This window comes from Protopterus annectens, chromosome 9.part0 (assembly GCF_019279795.1).
Source record: "Protopterus annectens isolate FY-2018-M chromosome 9.part0, PAN1.0, whole genome shotgun sequence".
Lineage (NCBI taxonomy): Eukaryota > Metazoa > Chordata > Ceratodontiformes > Protopteridae > Protopterus > Protopterus annectens.
Window position 1 is genome coordinate 459,999,607 of NC_056743.1, and position 23,374 is coordinate 460,022,980.

Sequence of the window (23,374 nt, forward strand, 5' to 3'; positions counted from 1 at the left end):
GTGCTGGTGTGGTCAGTCTGGGGCAATAAGAATTGCCCTTGGCCTGTCCTGTTTGATTTGAGTAGTACTTTTGAGAGGAGGGGCAGAGGGGGAAAGGCATGATTGAGAGTTCTTCCCATTTGAAGGATAGGGCATCCACCTTCCAGGCCCTGCTGTGAGGGTTCCTGATGCAGAATTTGCTCAAATGGTGGTTCTCAGGGGACACAAAGAGGTCCACCTCCGGTGTCCCCCACTGCTGGATTAGAAGGGTGAAGGTGTTGGGCTCCAACTTCCTCTCGTGTGGGTCTAGGAGATTTCTGCTCAAGTCTTCTGCTAGTGGAATTTTGTTTGCCTGGCAGGAATTGAGCTTTTAGATGCACTTGGTTGCTCCAGGCTGTGTTCCAAAGGGTCATGGCTAACCTGCAGAGTGGGTAAGAATGGGTTCCTCACTGCTTGTTTATGTACCAAATAACTGTGGTTTTGCCTGTTTTTGTTAGCAGCTGTCCTGGAAGGATTAGGTATTTGAAGGCTGTCAGAGCATTCTTTACAGCTAGTATCTCGTTTTGACTGACGTGCAGGAGAATTTGTCCTGGGCTCCACTTGCCTGAATGCATTTGCCTGCCATGTGAGCCCCCCTCATGCATAGTCTGATGTGTCTGTTGTCAGGGTGTGGCCGGCAAGGGGTTGAGTGAAAGGCCATCTCTTGCTGTGGTTGCATGCTTCTGCCCACCAAAAGGACTCTGCCCTTAGACAAGGTATGATAGGAATAACTGTTTCCAGGTCCTGAGAATGTTGGCACCAAAGACTTTTTAAGTGCCATTGAAGTTTCCTCATATGCAGTCTTGCATATAGAATTAGCAGAATGCATGAGGCCATGAACCCTAGGGCTTGCAGTATTTTACTTGCAGATAGATGGGTTTTGGTGGCCATTTGTTTGAAGTAGTTGGTCAAATACACCTGTTTTTCTGGAGTGAGAAATGCCATCTGGGAAGTTGTGTTCAAGCTTGCTCCCAGGTATACAATTTTTTGACTGGGCAACAGTTGTGATTTCTTTTCATTGATGGTGTACCCAAAGAAGTTAGGAGTCTTTTTACAAATGCCAGGTGCTGAAGTAGCAATTCCCGACTGCCCGCCTGAATCATGTAATCATCCAAGTATGGGAAAATTTGGAAATGTGTCTGCCTGCAGTATGCAATGGCTGGAGCCAGGCACTTTGTGAATACTCTGGGCGCAGTAGACAAGCCAAAGGGAAGTGCAGAGAATTGATAGTGCATAGAGCCTGCCCTGAAGCATATATATTTCCTGCAAGACTCCCTTATGAGGATGTGCAGATAATTTAAGTCTAGGGTGACTAACCAGGCATCCTTGGCTAGCACAGGGAGAAGCTGTTGCAGGGTAAGCATTTTGAAATCACCAGAAAGGTGTTGACAATTGATAAAAGATTGGGCGCCAAGAGCCCTCTTTTCTGGGCACCAGGAACAGTCTGGAGTAGAAACCCTGTCCCCTTTGTTCTACTGGAACACGTTGAATAGCCCTGATATTCAGCAGGGAAAGTACTTGCTTTTCAGCCTCTGCCCACTGGTTTGGAGGAAGGCCTGGAAACCTGCTTGGGGCTGGCAGTGAATGGAAGTAGAATCTGTACCCCCGGGATACAATGTTTAGGACCCATCAGTCCAGAGTAATGGAAATCCAGTTTTTTGCATGAAGGGCACGTTTTCCTCCTAGGGGCACAAGTAATTGGGCGGGTCTGGGAAGGATAACTGAAAAGTCATTGTGAACTTTTTCCACAATGGGTGGCTTACCATTCCCTGTTTTTGAGGTGGGGGCACTCCAATGCTTACATCTCTACATAACCTGAGACTGCAGCCTGGGTGGTCCTGTTTCCCTTCGGTTTGGACTGAGAAGGCCTGGAAGGGGCTGGAAAGTACCAGTTTTTAGAAGGCCAATGCCTACTGAATCCAGGTGGCTGCACTTGTAAGAAATCTTTAACAGTTTGCATAGATTTAGCTTTTTCTTCTATCTTTTTAAGAACCTCTTTTGCTTTGGTGCCAAACAAACGGTCCTTATTTAAAGGAGCGTCTAGTAATTTTGATTTGACATGATCTGGCAAGGTTTGTTCCTTCAGCCAAGCATGACTTCTGAGTACAGACCCAGTGACTGCAGCCCTGCAAGATGCTACTAGGGCATCAAAGCCACACTGCAAAGTATAATTACTAACTTGGTTTGCAGGATTCATCAACTCTTGTAAATCTTTACTTTCTGCACAATCAGGAAGTAACACCATTTTCTGTTTAATTAGTTCCATAATATGTTGCTGGTACTTCAACATGTGAAACTGGCAATTCAATGCCCTGCAAGAGTTGCAGAGGTACATACCTTCTTACCCCATCTGTCTAAAGTTCTGGAATCCCTGTCTGAAGGGGGTAGGGTTTTTGGCTGTAGTAGCCTTAATACCTTTAGGTCCCTGGAAAATGATCTCTGGATCCGCAGTAGGATTCTTAAAGAGAAATTTGTAAGAATCAGGTACTCTGTAGTACTGGTCAGGTTTTCTAGGGGCCACTGGTAAAGTGTCTGGAGTAAGACTGGATTCCATGAAGACATCATCTACAACATTCAGGACAGGGGGTATAGTTAGAGGCCTGTGCTGAGGCAACTCTAAAATTCCCTGAGTCTCTTTTTGGACTGAGGGTAGTCCTGGCATTCCCAGCGGAAATGCTCTCTCAAAGTATGCAAGGTTTCACCAAAAGAAATGGAGGGGAGGCAGAGGGAATGGATTCCTCTGCATCTGAATCCCCATAGGTTGATAAGGGTATGTCCTGGTCATCAGAAGGGTCAGGAGTCATTGGACTCGTACTCTGTGGAATCAGAATGAAACTCAATTCTTTGTCTCTTAGCAAAGAAAGGCTGGCTTCCCCTAATTATGGTAATAAGGTCTTCAGCTATTCTAAGCATTTGTTTTTGTGGTATAGGAGCTTGAGCATGCACTTTCGTCATCGGTTTTCTAAGCATAATGCGTACTCTGGGCCTGAGAAACCCAGTCGTTTTAACTAAAAATGAAGTTGTCGGTTTAATTCGAACATCAGTAGGTTGGAATACACCCTCAGAAGCCGGTGCCTGCACAGCGGCTCCGGACCCATCCAAGGTAGAGACATCCGCAGGTTCCATAGTTGAAGAAGCATCTCAAGATATACCGGACCCCGAATGGGTCTCAGCAGAGGCCTGCAAATCTGTAGAAGTGGGCATTAGGGGCTGCAAAGGCGCCTCACTGAGTACCGGTGGACTGGCTACTAGCTTAATGGAAGCGTCGTCGGCAGTTTTGGACCTATGTCTGTCTTCATCTTTACGTTTTTTCAGAAGCTCAGTAGTCAGATGGCTTATCGAAGCCATTTTGGAATGCGGAGAAAAAGAGCGAAAGAATTTAGCAACAAATACAGCCCAATGACAAATGGTTCGGGCGTTAAGACACAAAACCGACAGCAAGGGACATTGTGGTTCTGGCCTAAACAGGTGACGCAGTAAGAATGAAAATCTCTGTGAGGTATTTTGCTCTCCACAGGCAAGACAATTTGTTAACTTTTTCTGACATTGGTTAGAGCAAGAAAAAAGGATCCCCAACGGGGTACTTAGCTTTAGAAGACTTCAAGTTTGAAACTCGAAAAACGAAAATTTCAGGTAGCGGACAACTGGCACTTGCGAACTGCTTCTGCTTCGGGCTCCTTCGCAGCAAGAAAGACTGATATAATGGCATTGGCTGCCTGTTTTATACCCCCGATGACCTGACGTCATGGAAGAGGCGAAAGCATCGGACGCAGAAATCCCAGGACTCTGGTATTCGGGCCGACTGAGGGCTACCTGCAGGCAGATAACCCAAGTGTAATGACTGCAACATGAAAAACGAAGAACATCACTATTTATATCAAGATGTAGAAGGTGGCTCATACCTTTCCAGAAGGGTTCGGGAGGAAGCATAACCATCATGCAAAGATGTTAAAAATCTTTGATTGTCATGCCTGACTGCCTTTTTGTACTAACTTCCAAGTGTTCTGTATTGGCAAAATGAAGCAGCAAGAGCAATGATAATGAAACTATGCCTGATCTCCAGAGATCATCAGGTTTTTTTTTTTAGTGTGTCTTTGACAAACAAGAGAAGATTAATCTTTCATAATGTATTTCAGGAAATATTAGCAATGTAAAAGAGGGCACAGCCTCTCATATTACATGTGATGCAAACAGGTTAATAAGGTTTGTCAGTATCCTTGTAAAAGCAGGCTTTTTCAATTATCACAGTATAAAAGGCTCAACAAACCACTTTATTAGACGGACCTGATGAAGCTTAGGTGAAAGTGTTTTCTTAAATATAGTTCTATGGTGACTGTTCATGGTGTGCTATCATGCTTAAATTATCTTTACTTATGTTTGTTAAACATAAAAAACTTTTAGCTAAGAAAAGGGTTCCACAGACTGCTGATCTGGGAAACTCTGTAGGGTCATTCAGAAATATTCAAATAAGGGACTAAATATTCAAATAAGGGACTAACCTCTAAGGTTTGAGATTGGCTCCTTGTTTTTTTCCAGCTCCCAGATACTCCACCAATCAGATCCTCTAGACACTCCCACCATTGTCTGTAACTACCTTTAAATAGCTGACTTGCTGGATGCAATGAATTAGAAAAAGGCCACTCTTCCATCTACCTGCTTAAATTAACAAACTTCTTAAAATTTCCACACGGTGTCTTTATTCCTCCCACAGGGACGGTATCAGGGAGAGAGAAAGAGTCTCATAGATCTACTAGCTAAAGTGATTTACCTAGACTTACCCTTTACACACTCTGTTTCTTGTTAGTCCTGTCACCCTCTGGGTCACTAGTGGGATTACCAGACCTGACTTGGTTTCTGGATTAACCTTTGTTTTGTCTCCTTGAGAAAGGAGGTAAAAAACTGAGGGGAGGTATTGGCAATGTGCTACAACATGCATATGTAATGACTGTACACCACGACTTGCTTGCTACTGTAGCCAATATATTGTCTTTTACCTTGCACTGGAGCTTTTCTCATTGGGACCAACACCCTAAATGGACTGCCACAGTCAGCAAATGAAAAAAAATACTTCCAATGACATATATTTATTAATCTAATTAATGGGAATCCCTTTCTTCAACCTTCTTTAGGATAATCTAAGATGGGCTACCAAGTAATCCTAAAGTCATCATGGTGAGAACAACTTCATAAATGCAGAAATGAATAAACAAACTGGCACTACATGACCTTACCTTAATGGCAACAAGAAACCATAACGGATAACTACACCCACACCCCAAAGTACTGTCAGCCGTAAACTGATATACTGGAAGTTATAATTAGTCCGACTGAGCAGATTCCAGGATTCCAGTTCTTCTGCAGAGAAACATTTTGTAACTTCATCATCCATTATATTTTCCATTCCTTTCCGACAAAAATAAAAAATGTCAGAGAGTTCAAACTCTGCAGTGTCCAGAGACTTGTTACTCCCACTTCTTCGGATCTGTTTGATTTCTTCTTCAAGGGATGTTGGTTCTTTTGCTATAATACCTGAAACAAAGAAACAAAAGAAATCATAAGACAACCTGGAATGCAAATGACACCCCCCCCACCCCCCACCCCCACCGTGAAGCTGGCTGAAGAATGAAGGTATTCATCTGAAGTAGAAATTTGTGGGAATATTTTCTGTAGCAGCTCCAAACTGTAATACCTCTGTAACAGCAACAGGCATCACCTCAGCCATTAGACTTCTAGCAGCACTGCTTAGGGAAAATTAAGCCTACATAGTCTCACAAACAAGTCTGTAAACAGGTTCAAATAAAAATGAAGAGTTTAAAATGTTGTTCTGTTCTAGTTATTAATACTTTTTTTGTTTTGTTATACACTGTTCGTTGGTTTACTGCAGGCATGTAGAGCAGGTGACTTTGTCCTTTACATTATTGTACTTTTGTGCTCATTTACCTGCACCTACAACACTAAGACATTTCCTTCCTCCAGGTATGACTTGCTGAATGGTTTGAAGGTGATAACTGTAGAACGCTAGTGTTATTTGTGACACTTGCTATTTGTGAATGTCAATAAAATGATCTGTCTCACAAAAAAAGCCTTCTAGCTATATCACAAACCTCTACTTTGAAGTGAGCAGATATGAGATGAAGTGTGAAATTTTACATGACCTTCATTTCTTTCATAACGCAAGTCGTGATCACTGGACTTTAGTCTTGGCTTAAAAAAATGTAAGAACCCGATTAAGTTTAATCAAAAAACATCCCATCTATAAAAAAATTATAACTCAGGTGGATGGAAAGACTACTGCAAAAGACACCTCATAGTTAATCATTAAAGTACCTTCCCCCAAGAAACTACAACCCGTTTATAAAGACTGATAGATAGGCACACATGGCACCACACATCATCTGCACAGATGTCTTCCAAAAAAATACACTGCAAGAGAAGGTTGCAAAGGTACCCACAAAATGAGTTTTAAGCACCCTGGTAAAGGTCCACAGGAACAACAAGCAAGGATCACCATGATGTACAGATGTTGAATAGTTTATTAAGAAACAAGCGCTTTCGCATACAGACTGTATGCTTCTTCAGGTTACAATATTCAATGAAAAACTTGATGTTTAAATAGCAGAAATGTAATTGCTTAATTTCCCGCTTTTTCTTTCACTTAATTAGATAATTAGTAATTAAGTAGTTAAATGAAAAAATATATACTAGTTCTTAACTCTTTGCATTCAAATCTGTTTTAGTATTCTATAGAGATGCAAGTTTAAGTAATGCAGATTTTTTAAAAAATGCAAGTTTTAAAAAGCAAATTAGAAAATGCACATTTAAAAGATACAACTTTAAAATGCAGTTTTGAAAGGAAACATGTATAAAATATAAGCTCAAAAGTTAATATAGATAGCTAGCTTATCCAAAAAACTGTAATGCTCAAATGCTTAGAGCAGCATATTATTAAATAACTGATTAGTCTGAGCAATCATGAATATCAAAAAATGTATGCATATAATATTTAAACATTTATGTATTTTATTATTAATTAAAACATGCCTAATACTAGTATCTGGCATCTCAGATATTATATATTCAATAAAAAATACATTTATTACTAAATACTGCTTCATTTATAAACACATGACAATAGTGAAATTAATATATAGTATTATAACAATATAAACCATAAGTGCAAAAAGAAAAACATCTTCATACCTAAATAATAAGAATAATAATATAGCTATCTAGAAGCCAATAGAGACTTCAAACTAACTGTACTATTTAAACCTGGAGGTATATGCGCTCTTAACCTCAGGATCCATTCAAGTTCTATATTCTCTAAGTGCAGCATGATATCCCCTCCTAGTTTCAATCTTCTAACTACCTGTATGACACGGAAATAGAACCTATGATCTGAAAATTCTATTACATGTTTTGCCAAGGCATTAGTTGTAACTGCTTTCTTAATTTCATATACATGATTGTAGATCCTGGTAAAGGTCTGTTATATTTGTTATACAAAGAACTGACGCACTCACTGTTCCAACTAATGGTCCCTACAATACCTTTCATCCTTCTCAGCTTTGGCAAATGACATCAGTGCCTTTATACAGTGAACTGGCTCTCAGACCACTGTGCAGAAATCTGCCTGCAAAGACAAAGATAATGAAGACTTTCACCCTTGTTCTGAAACTCTGGATAGGGAAAAGGAAGATAAAATCAGCTGAGCTAAATTAGCAACTTTAGCAAACTTCAGAATAAATCAAGGATTACTTCAACTTTGTCTGAGTGAAAAGTTGTAAAAGGTTTCGCTGATGGCGCTTACAAGTTATTTTAATAACCACTTATAAATCAAACATCACAATCGGTATGAAACTGATAAAATGGTGCTTCCGTATCGCTTTTTAATTTATCACACAAAACTTGATAACCTCTTAGTAAGATACAATAAGTAATGAAAAGCAGGGGGCACAGTCCTCTGCATAAGGGTGTAGGGGTTCTGTCCCCACATAAAAATGCTACTAAAAAGTTTTGATGTATAATTAAGTCAGTCTCATATTAATAGTATGCAACAAACAGGTAACTGCAGATGCAAATATTCCTTAGAAATACTCCAAATAAAAGTAATTATCAGTTACCAAACGTTTTACAAGATAACCACTTTAGATCATATAAGCCAGTGGGCTTGAAAAGGAATTACTTAAGGTTTCTTAACTGTGAAAGTTATAGGTCATGACGGTGGAGGCACTCCATCTCTAAAAAAGGATTTAAAATGGAATACCCTCTAAGGAAAATGTTGGATGGAGGTTTGGAGATTATCCCAACAAATGCAGAAATTGCAAACATAAGCACCATGCATGTTTGCAGTGATGTACACCAGGCCTTTGTCAAGTAAATGCATCAAATAATTTACAGGCTGTGACAGACACCAAAAAATTTAAAAAAAAAAAAACTAAACTGACAACCAGACAGAGCCTCTACCATTTATACAAGTTACCTTTTCCAAGCTGAAGGTTTCTTGGCTGCATTCAAAACATGTGCAGTACCTTGTGAAATATCTTAAATGTGAGGTACTGCACAAATCTATATGACATAAAGTAACCTCAGACAAGAGCATAGTCTGGTTGCAATGCACCATAATGAAAGTCAACAGGACATCAGAGTGACAAAGGAGAACATTTTCAATCACTGCCAAATGTTCTATTTCCTTCCATAAGCAGTTTTTGTACCAGTGGAACTAGAAGAAAATCAATAAGACAGAGACCATCCCAGCAGATGAAGAAGACATCTGCTTCATTCTTCTGTTTGACATGAGGGACTAACATTCCCTGCAGTGAACACTGTATGGCAAAAAAATAAAAATCACATACTTTGATATATTCACTCTGCTAACAACACAGAACACCACTATTCCACCTTAAGCAAAGGGAAATGGCTACCTGTGAGTTAAAGGGCTACTCTTCTCCTTAAACACATTTATATTCAAACTTTTACATGAAAGACCCTGCCTCCACTTCTAAACAATCCTCATCAAAAGCCCTTCCTACTCCGTAGATCTAGTCAACTGGACAGGCCTCCTTTATCCTTGTTACCTTGAATATCCTTTTCCAAACTTGCTGCAGGTTGCTGGAACTCTCTGTTCAAAGAAAAAAGACAAATCAATGATATCAAAATATTCAAAAGTCTCTCTTCACCCATCGTGTTAATGAAAACAAATATATCTGCTTCAGAGATACAGATTAACTCTCATTAAAAAGTTATGTACTTAACATAACGTTCCATCTGTATTGTCGATTTTTTCATTTCTCCTCACATATGGGTTCGGATCCAAACCATCGGCTTCGATTCAGCAGTTATTAAGCTCGTGGTAGCCAAAAAGCTCTTGGATACCTCCTCCTTGCCTATAATGCACCTTCCCCTGTTACCTCAGATCTTGTTTGCCAGTATTATCTCCAGCAAGGATTGGTACAAAGAAAAACTCATATACAAGAGGATTGTAAGGAGACGATTTCTGAAGTAAGTAAAAGATAAAAAGGCAGCATAAATCATGCTTCCCGTTCTACCAGAAAACCAAGGTAGGGGGCTTGGAGGGAGGGGCTATGAGGAGAAATGAAAAATCGACAATACAGATGGAGTACTATGGGAAGTACATAACTTCTTTATCTGATATTGTCAATTTTCCATTTTGTCCTGATATATGGGACACAGTCTCCAGCTACCTTCATCCCGGGTGGACTCATGGAAGAATATTCCTCAGAACCATCAAACCAAAGGAGTTTCTTTCCCTGGAGACCAAATCCAATTTTTCCAGTACCAGAAAGGGTAAGTGATAAAGGTATGGTGATTTGTCCAAGTGTCGGCTGCACAAATTTCATCCATAGAAGCATTACTCTGAAACGGGTTTATATTATATCATCGAATGCTTAAAAAAGCGAACGATGAATAATCGACCCCATGTAAGCAAAAGCTTACAATCTCGAAAGCTAAGAACAGCGATTTTTTTCTCCAAAAAAAAAAAAATTGAAAGAATACATAAATTGGGGGAGGCTGTGCCCCCCACACTTAAAAATACCAACTCTGAGATCGCACTACAGTGACAAAAATGGAAAAGTAACCGAAGCGGCCAAGCAAATTCTTTCCCTGGGGAAAGAATTTGCTTAAAAGCCACTTCGCTATTTTGCCTTTTCGTTGTTTTAAGTTCGACCAAGACGCATTCGATAGAATGAGTCTTCAGTCACCTAATAGGAACCCTCTGAAAAATTGCTGAAGTTGCCATTGCTCTGGTTGTCTGAGCCCAAACTGGTTTAGGAAGAGCTACACCTTGTTTGTGGCAGATAAATGTAATACAATCAGATAACCATCTTGACAGAGTAACTTTGGATACTGGCAGTCCCTTTCTGGTACTGGAAAAAGAAATGAACAATTAATCTGCTTTTCTAAATTGTTTTGTCCTGTGTAGATAAAAGTGTGTCTATGAACATCCAATAAATGTAGTACATATTGTCCTTTACTAGTAAAGTTGGGAAAGAAGACGGGCAAATTAATGGTTAGATTGACATTAGTCTCAGAAACTACTTTAGGTAAAAAGGAAGGGTTGGTACACAAGGAAACCCTACCTTTATGAAAAATCAGGTAGGTAGACAAAGAGGATAAGGCCTGAATTTCTGATACTCTCCTAGCCGAAGTGACTGCTACCAGGAAAATGGTTTTCCAAGACAAAAATTTGATGTCACATGATGCTGCAGGTTCAAAGGGGGGTTTGTACAATAAAGCATAGCACCAAATGAAGGTCCCAAGGAGGGGAATTTCTTTGGTGGCCTTAGCAACAAGATCCTCTTTAAGGTTTTGTAACGCTTGTGTGAGATTAAAGACAAATTACCATTCCCAAAGTGAAAAACAGAGATAGCTGCCAAATATACTTTGATAGTAGAGGCCACAGCTCCACTTTCAAAAGGATGAGCAAAGAACTCTATAATGGAGTGAAAAGGGGCACTGTAAGGGTCTAAATCGTGTTGTCGCAACCAGATTAAAAATCTCCCCATTTGCTCTTATACAGCTTTTGAGTGGATTGTTTATGGGATGATATCAAAATACGATGCACTGGAGAGGAGAGCATAGGTTGTCTGGCCATAAATGGAGCTGGAGGAACCAAGACATCAGCTTGAGGTTGGACAGACTGAGATAAGTCAATTCCTGTCAGGTGTGACAGAAGGTCTGGAATAGGTTCCAGAATCCATGGTCTTTCCCAAAGGTGAGACCATAGAAAGGGGAACCAGATTTGTCCAGGCCAGAAGGGAGCAATAAGGATTACTGTTCTCTTCAACCATTATTGCTTTCTGGAGGAATTTGAGAATCAAGAGAACTTGGGGAAATGCATAGAGGAGATCGGGAGGCCAATTGTGAGTGAGAGCATCCCACTCCCCAGTTGGGGGGATCAAGGCAAAGTAGCTGCTGCATTTGTTGTTCAGAGGGGATGCAAAGAGGTCACAGCAGGTTTGGCCCCATTTGCGGAAAACTTCCTCTGCTACTACCTCGTTGAGGGACTATTCATGAGCCATGAGAATAGATCTGCTCAACCTGCCTTCAATCATGATCGACTTTCTCGGAATGTGCGCTGCTATAAGAAAGCAGTTGAATGAGATTGCCCACTCCCACACTTTGAGCGCTTCTCAACATAGGGGATATGATCTGGTTCCTCCTTGCTTGTTCATGTACCAGACCACAGACATATTGTCGGATTGAATCTCCACCATCCCCAGAGGAAGAGCAACATGAAAAGCCTGCAACGTTAGAAGCACTGCCCTCATCTCTAGGATGTTTATATGTAAATTGGCCTCGATGGAAGACCAGATGCCTTGAACAGTCTTCCCCAAATAATGCCTCCCCCCATCTGGGAAGCGTCCGTTGTCACCATGGCCTGAGGTTGATGGAAAAGAAAGGGTCACCCTAGGGTTACCTGTTCGGAACAAATCCACCACGCTAGAGCTGTCCTGCAGGTGTCCGTAATGACTACTGGATAAGACATTGTTTGATGGATAATTGACCACTGTGCTGCCAGAAGCCACTGTAGTATTCTCATGTGGAATTTTGCCAGCTGTACCAAGACTATAGTGCCTGCCATTGATTCTAAGGCTCGTAAAACATGATGGGTGGCTATCCTGTTTCGACATGACATCCGTTGTCAGGCATCTGATTTTAAGTACTCTGGACTGCAGTAGTCTTGCAATTATCTGTTTTGAGTCCAAAACTGCTCCTATGAATTCTAGAGCTTGAACAGGCTCCAAGTGAGATTTTGCGTAATTTATTGTTATGTCTAGATCTGTACAGATTTGGATAACTGAATCCCTTGCTCGAATATGTAGATGCCTGGTGGGGGCAGAAAGGAGCCAGTCATCCAAGTAGCTAAACTCCCAGAATCCTTGTTGTCTCAAGTTAGCCGCTGCCACTGCCATGCACTTAGTTAACACCCTGGGGGCTGTGAGGAGACCAAATGGCAGAGCTCTGAACTGGAAATAACTGGCTCACAGCCAGAAGGGCAAAAACCTTCTGGACTGCTTACCATTTTTATGTGGTAGTACACATCTTGAAGGTCTATGGAGCACATCCAATCCTCCTGTTCCAAGAAAGGAAGTATCAACTGTAGCATGACCATTTGGAACTTGGAAAGTCGAATCAGCTTGTTTAATCTGCTGAGTTCCAGAACTGGTCTCCAGTCCCCTGTTTTCTTTGGAACTAAAAATAATCTGGAGTAAGTTACAAATCCTATTTGGTCTGGGGGGACCTCTTGGATGACTCTTTTGTCCAGCAGTTTTTGAATTTGAATAACTGTTTGATCCCTTTTACTGTCTGGAATGTGGGATTTTTCTGTTGGGAAACGGATCTTGGGAGAATGGAATCAGATATCCTCTGGATATTATTCTCTGCACCCATAAATAATTTATTTTTAGCCACGCTCTCCAGTGCAGGGATAGTCAACCCCCTATTGCCTCTAGAGGTGGATAATTGGGCCTCAGTTCACGAGCGCTGGTAGGGGTCTCCCAAAGAATGGTTCTCTAGACCCTTGGTTCTGCAGGCCTCCTTTGACGCTTGGGCAGCGTCTTCCTGAGTTTTCTCCTTCTGGCTCTGGGGGAACACTCTCCACATGCGTCTTGGTAAGACCCTGTGATTTTTGAGCCACATTTTTCCACCCTCTCCCTGACACTTAGGACATGGTCTCGGGGGGATGTATGCCCATGGAAGAAAGGGTCTTACCCTCCTACTCACACCTGGATAGCGTGTCTTTACCTTGGGGCCAAAAAGGGACATTCCGTCAAACGGAACATTGCCGAAAGAAGACTTGAAAGGTTCCACAAAGTCAAAGAGGCACATCCAGGCATGCCTTTTCATCGACATGCCGGAACCCACCACTATACTTGTTCATTAAGCTGTATGAGCGATAAGCCTTATGGAATAGCTACAGAATATAGGGTTGCCAGCTGGGAAGCTACTTTCTCCCAAACCCCCTCAACTATGGCTCCTTCAAGGGTATCTGTGAACTCCTTGATCAGATCCTCTTGTAATCTACTAAAGTTGGAAAGGTAATTCAGTGATTGCAAAGCAAAAGACACTGAAGAAAAGACTTGCTTCCCACATCTATCCATCGTTCTGGAACCCTTATTTGGAGGATGGATAGTGGAACTTTCTTCCGACAGTTCCTTCTTTGCAGCTCCTGCTACCACCATGCCTCTACTGCACCCCCTTTTGTCTGAAAAGCTTTGTCGGTTGGAGCTATAATAATCTTGTATGGTCTCCGGGGAGTTGGTTCAACACTATCAGCTCATCAGTGGGTGGAGTGACCCAGGAGGTAGACGGATGTGAACCAAAGGCCAACAGGTACACAGACTCCTCAGGAGGAGGACTGCCAGCCACCTCTCTGTTTTAAAATTTCAAAAAAAAAAATTTCAGGAGGTGACCATGGGGGATCCCTCTCCCTTATCAAAGTCATTGTCTTCTGTGGCTGACTCTTCAGTGGAGTCTAGATGTTTCCTCTTACAGGTCGTCTTCTGAGGGACCTCTTCAGTGGGATACTCTGGAAGGGGGTATCAGAAAAGGCAACGGTAACCCGATGGGTATCCTGTGGCTTTAGTTCCTGCTGTCCCTGTGGAACGTCTTGGGTAGAGGTGCGCAAGGGTGGGAAATGAGACTGAGGATCTGAGGGGGGAAGTGACTTACTAGTTATATTAGCAGCTATGGCCCTCTCCAGAGTCCCAAAAGCCAACTGCTCCTCAGCGGGAAGGGAATCCATCCCTGACAAGCCATGTCTGTGGGAAGAGGACCCCTCCAGCCCTGAAGACAGCCTGCCCGGGGATGAAGTGAAACTGGCACCGAGCTCACCTTATCAGAAGCCCGGAGATGCAGAGACTGCTCAAAAGGTCTGGGAGTCGACCGCACTCGAGGTCCACCAGGCTCACTACAGCTCTGGGAGCTCTCCAGAGAGCTCTGAGAATGGGAAAGAACTTTATGAAACTGTCTGATCTGATGACAAAGAGATCTTTGGATACAAACAAGAAGTCTCCAGGCAAATCGGATCTGAGGGCTCCGAAACTTCAGTCAAAGTCAGAGGAAGAACCAAAGAGGGAGTGGATGGCTTGGACACCTCTAAGACCATTGGGGTGAAGGCCAAGGGGAACTTAGTAATTTCCTGTAACAATAAAATCTTCTGCACCATCCATTCCACATCTTCTGTAAGGCTCCTGGTAGAACAGGAAGATTAAGCCAATGGAGATCTTCGCCTGGTTAGGAAAAGAGATGGAGCTCTCAATGGCACTGGCTCCAGCGAAGGGGAGTACCGAGACCTTGGCAGTGAAAGTACTGGTTTGAAAGGAGTGCATATCAGATCCAAGTGCAACGGCTCTGACCTATCCGGATCAGAAAGGCTTGGCGCCAAATTAGCTGGATCTGAGGAAGAATCACTTGGAGTCAAAGGTCCCGAACATGTCATGGTAACTGCAGTTTTATAACACTTTAATCTCCACTCCAAGGGATCAGATGGAGTTGAGGAAAATCTCTTCTTCCCTCTATCTCCAGACTTAGAGGCAAAAGAAGCTGGGCTCAACGGAGTCTACATATGTTTTTATGTAGACTTGGGGGGAACTTCAGAAATGGCCTGACTAAAGGCAGAAGGCAATAAATCCCTAAGGATAAGTTTACTCTTCCATTCAACCAGGGCCTGGTGGTTGAAGGAATGACATATGGCACAGTCTTCCTGAAGATGAGGAGGACCCAAGCAATAAACACAGAGTGTGAGTCACTGTAAGGCATCTTATGACTGCACTTGGTACGTTTTTTGAAGCCCATGAGCTTGTCTTGTTCCCCCACACATACAAGCGCACTTGTGCACACACACACAAATATGAGAGGAAAAGTATATAGACAGAGAAAAATAGAGAGTGATTTATTTTTAAGGTGTTATAAAAAGGGAAGGAAGTTACTAATAATAGCAGCGAAGATACCGCTAGGGTATAAGGGAGGGAATAGCAGGAAGAAGTAACCCAATAAAAAAAAACGGTTACTGTGAAGTAATTAATTTAGATAGACCAAAAAGGGGACAGAAAGACTACTGCTACGAATAGAAAAGTAGAATCCTAAAAAAATTCAAAAATGTATCAAACTGTAATAAGATCACCTGAAAAGATTAAAGAACTAAAAATAGACCACGTCTTTCGCGAAGTGGCAAACGAGATCTGGGGTAACAGGGGAAGGTGCACTGTGGGTAAGGTGGGGTATCCAAGAGCTTTTTGGTTGCCACAATTGTGTGTGTGTGTGGGTGGGGTATAACAATTATTTTTCCCCATTTCTCTTATGCATCTAAACTGAACTTAAAATTTTACTTCATTGATAGTATCGACATTTAAAATAACTTTCTGTTGCAAAGCATTCATTCTCCCTCTTATCGTACTCCTTCGTATCGTTTTGTAGTTGCTAGCACACCCTTTGTAAAATGTAACTGTACTGTAACTTGCTTTTATTACCTGTATACTTAAATGCTACAGTACACAGCAAATTTATTGTTGATTGCTATGCTCTGACCATATGAATATTATGTTTTACTTGTACGCGTCTTAACATGTACTTGCCTTTTGGCCCAGGTTGTGGCTGAAAAGTGTTTCTGCTAGAGATGTGGGAACCAGGCATGCAGAACAATGTCCCTTGGTGACTGTCACTCCAGTGTAATCATGGCAAAGAAGGTGCTGCATTTGGTGTTGAAGGGGGAAGCAAACAGGTAACAGCAGGGAATCACACCAAAGCAAAAACAAAACCAATATTCCAAGTAAAACCAGGTAGAAGGCAGGCAGGCAAAACACGAACACTTCTCTTTAGGGCAACCAAATCCTTTATTGTTAAAACAACAAGATAAGAGCTTTCATCTCAGTTTTAGACAATCAAAGAGACTTCATCAGCTAAAGCTAGAGAAAACAAAACTAGATTTAAAAAACAGAACAAAGACCCAGATGACGTCATTTCTGCTAACAGGGTTAACCAGTTTTAAAGTGACAGTATTAAAATCAAATAACAGTATGCAGAGATCAAAACAATACAATACCAGTTATAAAAACTATGGCACAAAACAAGAACTTCATCTCTTATAATATCATCGCTACCTTATAAAATATATAAAATACATATACTAAAAATTATGAATGCACATAAAATGTATGAGCAAGTAATTGAATAAATACATATGAGGTTAAATGGAAATAGGCAAGACCAAGACAAATGTATATAGTAAAAGATATATGTATTAAATCAGGGTAATGTAATCACATACTATAAATACATATTAATATCCTAAAAATGCATATGAAAATATATAAATACATAAAAATGCAATAAATATGGATAAAATTGTAAAAATAGGAATATGTATATATATATATATATATATATATATATATATATATATATATATATATATATATAAACCATGAATGCAAATACATCATAAATATTCAAATATTAGTGTCCAAATATTAGTGTCTACTCAACGCTTTTATCTTCAGTAGACTACTAATCGACACATTTTCATTCAAGCCTGGCCAATATATTGAATTAAGATGAATCTGCCAAGATAATTATTGGATTAACAGCAGGGAATGTTGAATATACATGCCATTTTCAGATTTAGAGACCACTCATGAGGCAGCAGGATGTTTCTGCTCGTACTGTCTGCCAAGATAATGGATTTCCCTTGGATGAGAGGACATCACCCATTGCCAGACCTTCACAGATTCTCAAAACAGTGGATACACAATGATTCCTCCTTATCTGTTTAGATACTACACCACTACTGCGTTGTCAGACTGGATGGTAATCACACCCTTGACTGAAACCAGGTACCTTGGAATACCTTCTCTATGAAGTGCTCCCCCTCCCATCTTAAGAGGGAAGCAACCATGTTATCCATGACCTGAGGATGGGAAAGAACAAATGGACAACCAGCTGACAACATGAGACTCCAACAACCACAAATCTGACAGTGGCTGATGTTGGTCAGATGAATGGGGAAGTCTACTGGCAGAGTCAGAAAGGACCACTTAACTGCTCGAGTCCACAGCAGAAAAATCATGTGAAATCTTGCTAATGGCATTAGACAAATAGAGGCAGTCATCTGGATGAGAAAACACAGAACTGAGGAAGCAGGCAGTCTTCCAAGACTGAAAGACCTGAGATGCTTGAATCCAGAGGAAGTTAACCTGAAAGGTGGCGATTTTGCAGTCTGGTTGACTGTGTCTGGATGATAAGCATCAGTGGTTTCAGACTGGACTTTTCACAGTTCACTGTCAAGCCCAAGAACAGACAACTTCAGCAAGTATTCACTGACTTTGATTAGGAATGGCTTAGTAGAAGCCATCAGGAGCCACGTGTCCAGGTACAGAAAGACCTGGAATCTCTGCTGCCAGAGCCAGGCTTCCACCATTGCCACAGATTTGGTGAACACCTGGGGAGCTGTAGTCAAACTAAAGGGCAGTGCTCAAAACTGGTAGACACTGACCCAGAACTGAAAGAAAGGGAACCTCCTAGAATGCCTTGATACCTATACTTGACAGTAGGCATCCTTGATGTCAGCCGAGGACATCCAGTTATCCTACCTCAGATGGGGAAGAATGGACTGCACCATGACTGCCCCACATTTGGTCCTTTAGACATATCGATTTAACTTGCAGTTATCCAAAATTGGTCTGAAGTCCTTTTTTTTATATACTAAAAAGAATCTGGAATTAAACCTGGACCTTCTTTGGCTTGGTGGGATCTCTTGAATGAACTTCTTTATCTCCACCGCTGCTTCCCTTCGTTGACGGGGCAACATGTCAGGAAGGGACTTTAATGTTTTTTCCAGAGTGAATAACGAGAGAATGGTACAACTCCTAGATATGACTATCAACACCCAGGCATCTGAAGTAATGGCCTCCAAAGCTTTGGGGTGGTCAGCCAAGCACCTCCAACTGCCTTTAGAGAGCAGAAACTGGCCACATTTTCTGGAGTGCTGGAAAAGCTTGCCGGAGAAGGGTCCATGGAAACCCAGATTCTGCAGACTGCCTCTGCCCCTTCAGCAGTGTCCATTAAAGTTGACCCCCAACCCCACCCCCAGAAGAACCATCACCAGGAGTATTCGGAAAAGACTGTTGCAATTTACGAAAGAAAAGACACTTCCCCTCTTCTGGTCCCTAAAGAAGGACCTTTGAGGGGTGGAGAAACTAACCCCAACTACTAAAAGCGACTTTCTATCCTGTTCGCTCCTGGTCAGGGTTTCCTTGACCTTTGTACTAAAAAGGATTCATCAAATGGGGCGCTGATAAATTATGCTCTGAAGCAGTCCTCAAAGTTGCACAGGCATATCACAGCATGGCAGTGCATGGTAATGACGGCACCTGCAGCACAGGCCGTGCTATTAGCAGCATTAGACAGAAGCCTCTTGGACACATTGATAACTGACTGCAATGTAGACAGATGAGCCTCCAGGGTTTTTAGTGAATCCAGAGGCTGCTGTGTCTTCACAGATTTTGCAACTTCCAAAATCCAGTTTCTTTGAAGTCTTGTCAAACTAACTAAATACTTCGGCATACGTACGGCAAAGGTGGCTGAAGAGGATGTGCACTTTCCCAGATAGTCCAATTCCCAGGACTCCCTGTCTAGAGGATGGAATGTGGAATTCTCCTCAAAGATGTCCTTTTTGGTGGCTGCAGCAACCACAATGGCATCCACCGCTGGACCCTTGCTCCAAAAAGTACAGTTGTGTACACTTACCATAAATGTAGATGTTCTAGTGTATTCACTGTTGCAGTCATCACACTTGGGTTATCTGCCTGCAGGTAGCCCTCAGTCAGCCCGAATACCAGAGACTTAGTATTTCTGTGTCAGATGCTGCCGCTCCAGGACTGACGTCAGGTCATCAGGGGATATAAAAACAGGCAGCAGACGCCATTACATCAATTTTTCTTGCCCCAAATGTCAAGAGCCCCCCAACAGGGAGCTAAGTTATGGTGGGGGAAAACACCACCGGTAAAAAGTAAATACCAATACCCCTGAAAGTGAAGGGGTAAGTAAAAGGCATATAGAATTTAGAGAGAGAAAGAGAGAAAACCAGGGGGCTGGAGGGAGGGAAACCAGGAATGCAACAGTAAATACACGCAAACATCTACATTTATGGTAAGTGTACACAACTGTACTATGTTCTTCATGTTTCACTGTTGCAGTCATCACACTTGGGTAGATTCCCAAAACTGAAGAAGGGTGGAGGCAGTCAAGAAGAGTTAGGGTTGGCTAGAATGCCTTGCAGGACTGCTGTTGCAAAACCTGCCCTGGATTTGGAAAAGATAGGCAGGTGGTAATGCTTGGTGAAGGTGTGTACAGAACTCAAGGTAGCAGCTTCCAGAATGTCCCTGGCAGGGACTCCCCTTAGGAATGCTGTAGAGGTAGAAGCTGCCCTATTGGAATGTGTTCTGACCCCCTGAATGACTGGTTTCCCATGGTGCTTGTAGCAGAAATGGATGCAATATGCTATCCATTTGTAAACTGTTGTTTTGAAATGGCCTTGCCCTCTGCCCCTGTTGCAAAGCTGACTAGTAACCGGTCAGATTTTCTGAAGGGCTTAGTCCTATCGAGGTAGAATCTGAGATGTGTGTGCACATCCAAAGAGTGCAAGATCCTTCCCCCTTTATTTTGAGGATTAGGAAAGAAGGTAGGCAAATGGACAGATTGGATGAGAGCCACACTGGACACCACCTTAGGCATAAAGGAAGGGTTAAGTCCTGAGGGAGACCCTGTCAGCATGGAAAACAATGAAGGGTTCCACAGCCATACGTGCGTGTAGCTCAGACACTCTTCTAGCTGAAGTGATGGCCAGAAGCAAGGCTGTTTTCCAAAAGAAGAATTTTAACTCTGCTAACGCTGCAGGCTCAAAGGGGGTAGTGTGAGCTTTTCCAGGACAAAGTTAAGGTCCCAAGAAAGGGTTGGTGCTCTCCTTGGCAGCTTTAAGTTGTTTGCCCCTCTCAGGAACTGTTTGATAAGAGGTTGAGAGAAGAGAGGAGGGCTCAGTGTTGTAATGAGCCAAAATGGCTGAGGCATGGATCTTAATGGAGGAGAAGGATAGGCCTCTGTGGAGTGGATCTGCTAGGTTTAGAAGTAAGGAGGGCAGTGCTTTGTCCTCTCCTTTAGACTGAATCCAGGTGCAGTACCTTTTCCACTTATCAGCATAGGATTTCCTTGTACTGGGTCTTCTGGCTTCAAGGATGACGTCCAGCACCTGCTTGCTTAGGCTGATTACTAGGGGAGAATTCAAGGAATAAGCCAGGTTGCAAGATTTAGGGTTTGCAGTTGCGGATGCAAGATCTGTCCCCCCTGCTGAGAGGGCAGAGTTGGGTTCTGGTGTAGGTGCCAGGGCGGCACCGGTGACCGGCTTCGCAGGAGTGGGTACAAGTGTTGGCGTGGTCAGTACAGGACAATCAGAATTGTCCTTGGTCTGTCCTGTCTTATCTTGAGCAATACTCTTGAGAGGAGGGGCAGAGGGGAAAAGGCATAAATTGAGTGATTTATCCACTGGAAGGATAGGACATCCACTTTCCAGGTCCTGCTGTGAGGTGACCTGGTGCAAAATCTTCTGAGCTGGTGATTGCAGGGGGAGGCAAAGAGATCCACCTCTGGTGTCCCCCATTTCTGAATCAGAAGGTTGAAGGTGCATGTCTCTAGTTGCCATTCGTGTGGGTCTAGGAGATTTCTGCTTAAATCGTCTGCCAGTGAGTTTTGTTTGCCTGACAGGAATTGAGCTTGCAGATGTACCTGCATGTCCAAGGCCATGTTCCACAGGGCCATGGCTAGCCTGCAGAGTGGGTAAGGGTGGGTTCCCCCCTGCTTGTTGATGTACCACATAACTGTAGTGTTGTCTGTATTTATTAGCAGGTGTCCTGGTGAGAGTAGGGATCTGAAAGCTGTCAGAGCATGCTGCACAGCTAGCATCTCTTTCTGGTTGATGCACAGATTGACTTGGGTTCCAGTGGCCCTGAATGCAGTTGCCATCCATGTGTGCCCCCCCAGGTATAGTCTGATGCATCTGTGGTTAGGGTCTGGGCGGCGAGGGGTTGGGTAAAAGGCAGTCCGTTGTTGTGGTTGCATGCTGCTGCCCACCAAGGAAACTCTGTCCTTAGACAGGTTATTATGGGAATGACAAGCTTCCAGGTCCTGAGAATGTTGTCACCAAAGACTTAAGTACCATTGAAGTTTCCTCATATGCAGTCTGGCATATGGAATTAGTAGGATGCATGAGGCCATGAACCCTAGGGCCTGCAGGATTTTTCCTTGCGGATAGCTGGGTTCTGGTGGCCATTTGAATAAAATAGACTGTCAGATAGGCTTGTTTTTCTGGAGTGAGGAATGCCATCTGGGATGCTGTGTCCAAGCTTGCTCCCAGGAATACCATCTTTTGACTGGGGACTAGTTTTGATTTATTTCCGTTGATGGTGTACTCCAGGGAGGTTAGTAGGTTTTTTACAAATGTAAAATAAAAAGCTGGAAACAGCGCACTCAAACCGCACTTTTTTTTTTACAAATGTCAGATGCCACAACAGAATTTCCTGACTCTCTGCCTGAATCAGGCAGGGGTCCAAGTATGGGTAAATTTGAATATTTCTCTGTCTGCAGTAAGCAATGGCTGGAGCCAGGCATTTTGTGAATACTCTGGCAGCAACAGATCAGCCAAAGGGAACTGCAGAGAACTGATAATGCATAGATCCTGCCCTGAAGCGTAGATATTTTCTGCACTATTCCCTTACAGGGATGTGCAGATAGGCTTCTTTTAAGTCTAGGGTGACTAACCAGGCATCTTTGGCTAGCATAGGTAGACACTGCTGCAGGGTGAGCATTTTGAATTTTGGTACCACGGGAAGGTGTTGAGAATTGAAGATCTAGGATTGGGAGCCAAGTGCCCTCTTTTCTGGGTACCAGGAAAAGTCTGGAATAGAATGCTGGATCTATCTGTTCCGCAGGAACCGGTTGAATTGCCCTTATAGAGAGCAGGGACTGGACTTGGTTTTGAGCCTCTGCCCACTAGTTTAGAGGGAGGTCTGGGAACCCTTTTGGGGTTGGCAGTGAGTGGAAGTAAAATTTGTATCCCTGGGATACCATGTTCAGGACCCATCAGTCTTTGGTGATGGGAATCCAGTTTTTTGCATGAAGGGCAAATTTTCCTCCTAGGGGCACAAGCACTTGGGCAGAGGAGGGGGGTGGAGTTGAGAAGTCATTGGGAATTCTTTCTGCAAGGGGGTGGTTTAGCACTCCCTGGTTTAGAGGTGGAGGCACTCCACTGCTTAGATCTCTGCCTACCCTGAGACTGTAGTCTGGGGGAGGGTTTGTTTCCCCTGGGTCTAGTTTCATATGGCCTTGTGGGGGCTGGAAAGGACCAATGTTTCGAGGGGCAATGCCTACTGAATATCTAGGAAGCTGTACTTGTAATAATTCTTTGACTGTCTGCATAGATTTAGCTTTTTCTTCCAACCTTTTAAGAACCTCTTCTGCTCTGGTGCCAAACAGATTGTCCTTGTTCAAAGGAGCGTCTAGTAACTTGGATTTGACATGATCTGGCAAGGTCTGCTCCTTAAGCCAAGCATGCCTTCTCAGTACAGAACCAGTGATTACTGCACTGCAAGATGCCTCTAGGGCATCAAAGCCACACTGCAATGCATGCGTGCTGAACTGGCTTGCAGAATGCATAAGCTCTTGCAATTCTTTATTTTCTGCACAGTCTGTAAAGGTAGCTAATTTTTGCTAAACAAGTTCCATAATCTGCTATTGGTACTTCAGCATGTGAAACTGACCATTCAAAGCCCTAATGGCAAGAGTT

The 23,374-nt window shown here is 42.7% G+C and overlaps 1 protein-coding gene across 2 annotated transcripts in view; it reads right to left on the bottom strand.

The window, feature by feature from the left end:
- Positions 1–23,374, bottom strand: part of GPAT4 (glycerol-3-phosphate acyltransferase 4) — an 845,426-nt gene that overhangs the window by 390,000 nt on the left and 432,052 nt on the right. For both annotated transcript variants that reach the window (XM_044082998.1, XM_044082999.1), the window contains exon 4: positions 5,250–5,547. In XM_044082998.1, the coding sequence (XP_043938933.1) occupies positions 5,250–5,547 (298 nt within the window). The remainder of the gene's footprint in view (positions 1–5,249; positions 5,548–23,374) is intronic.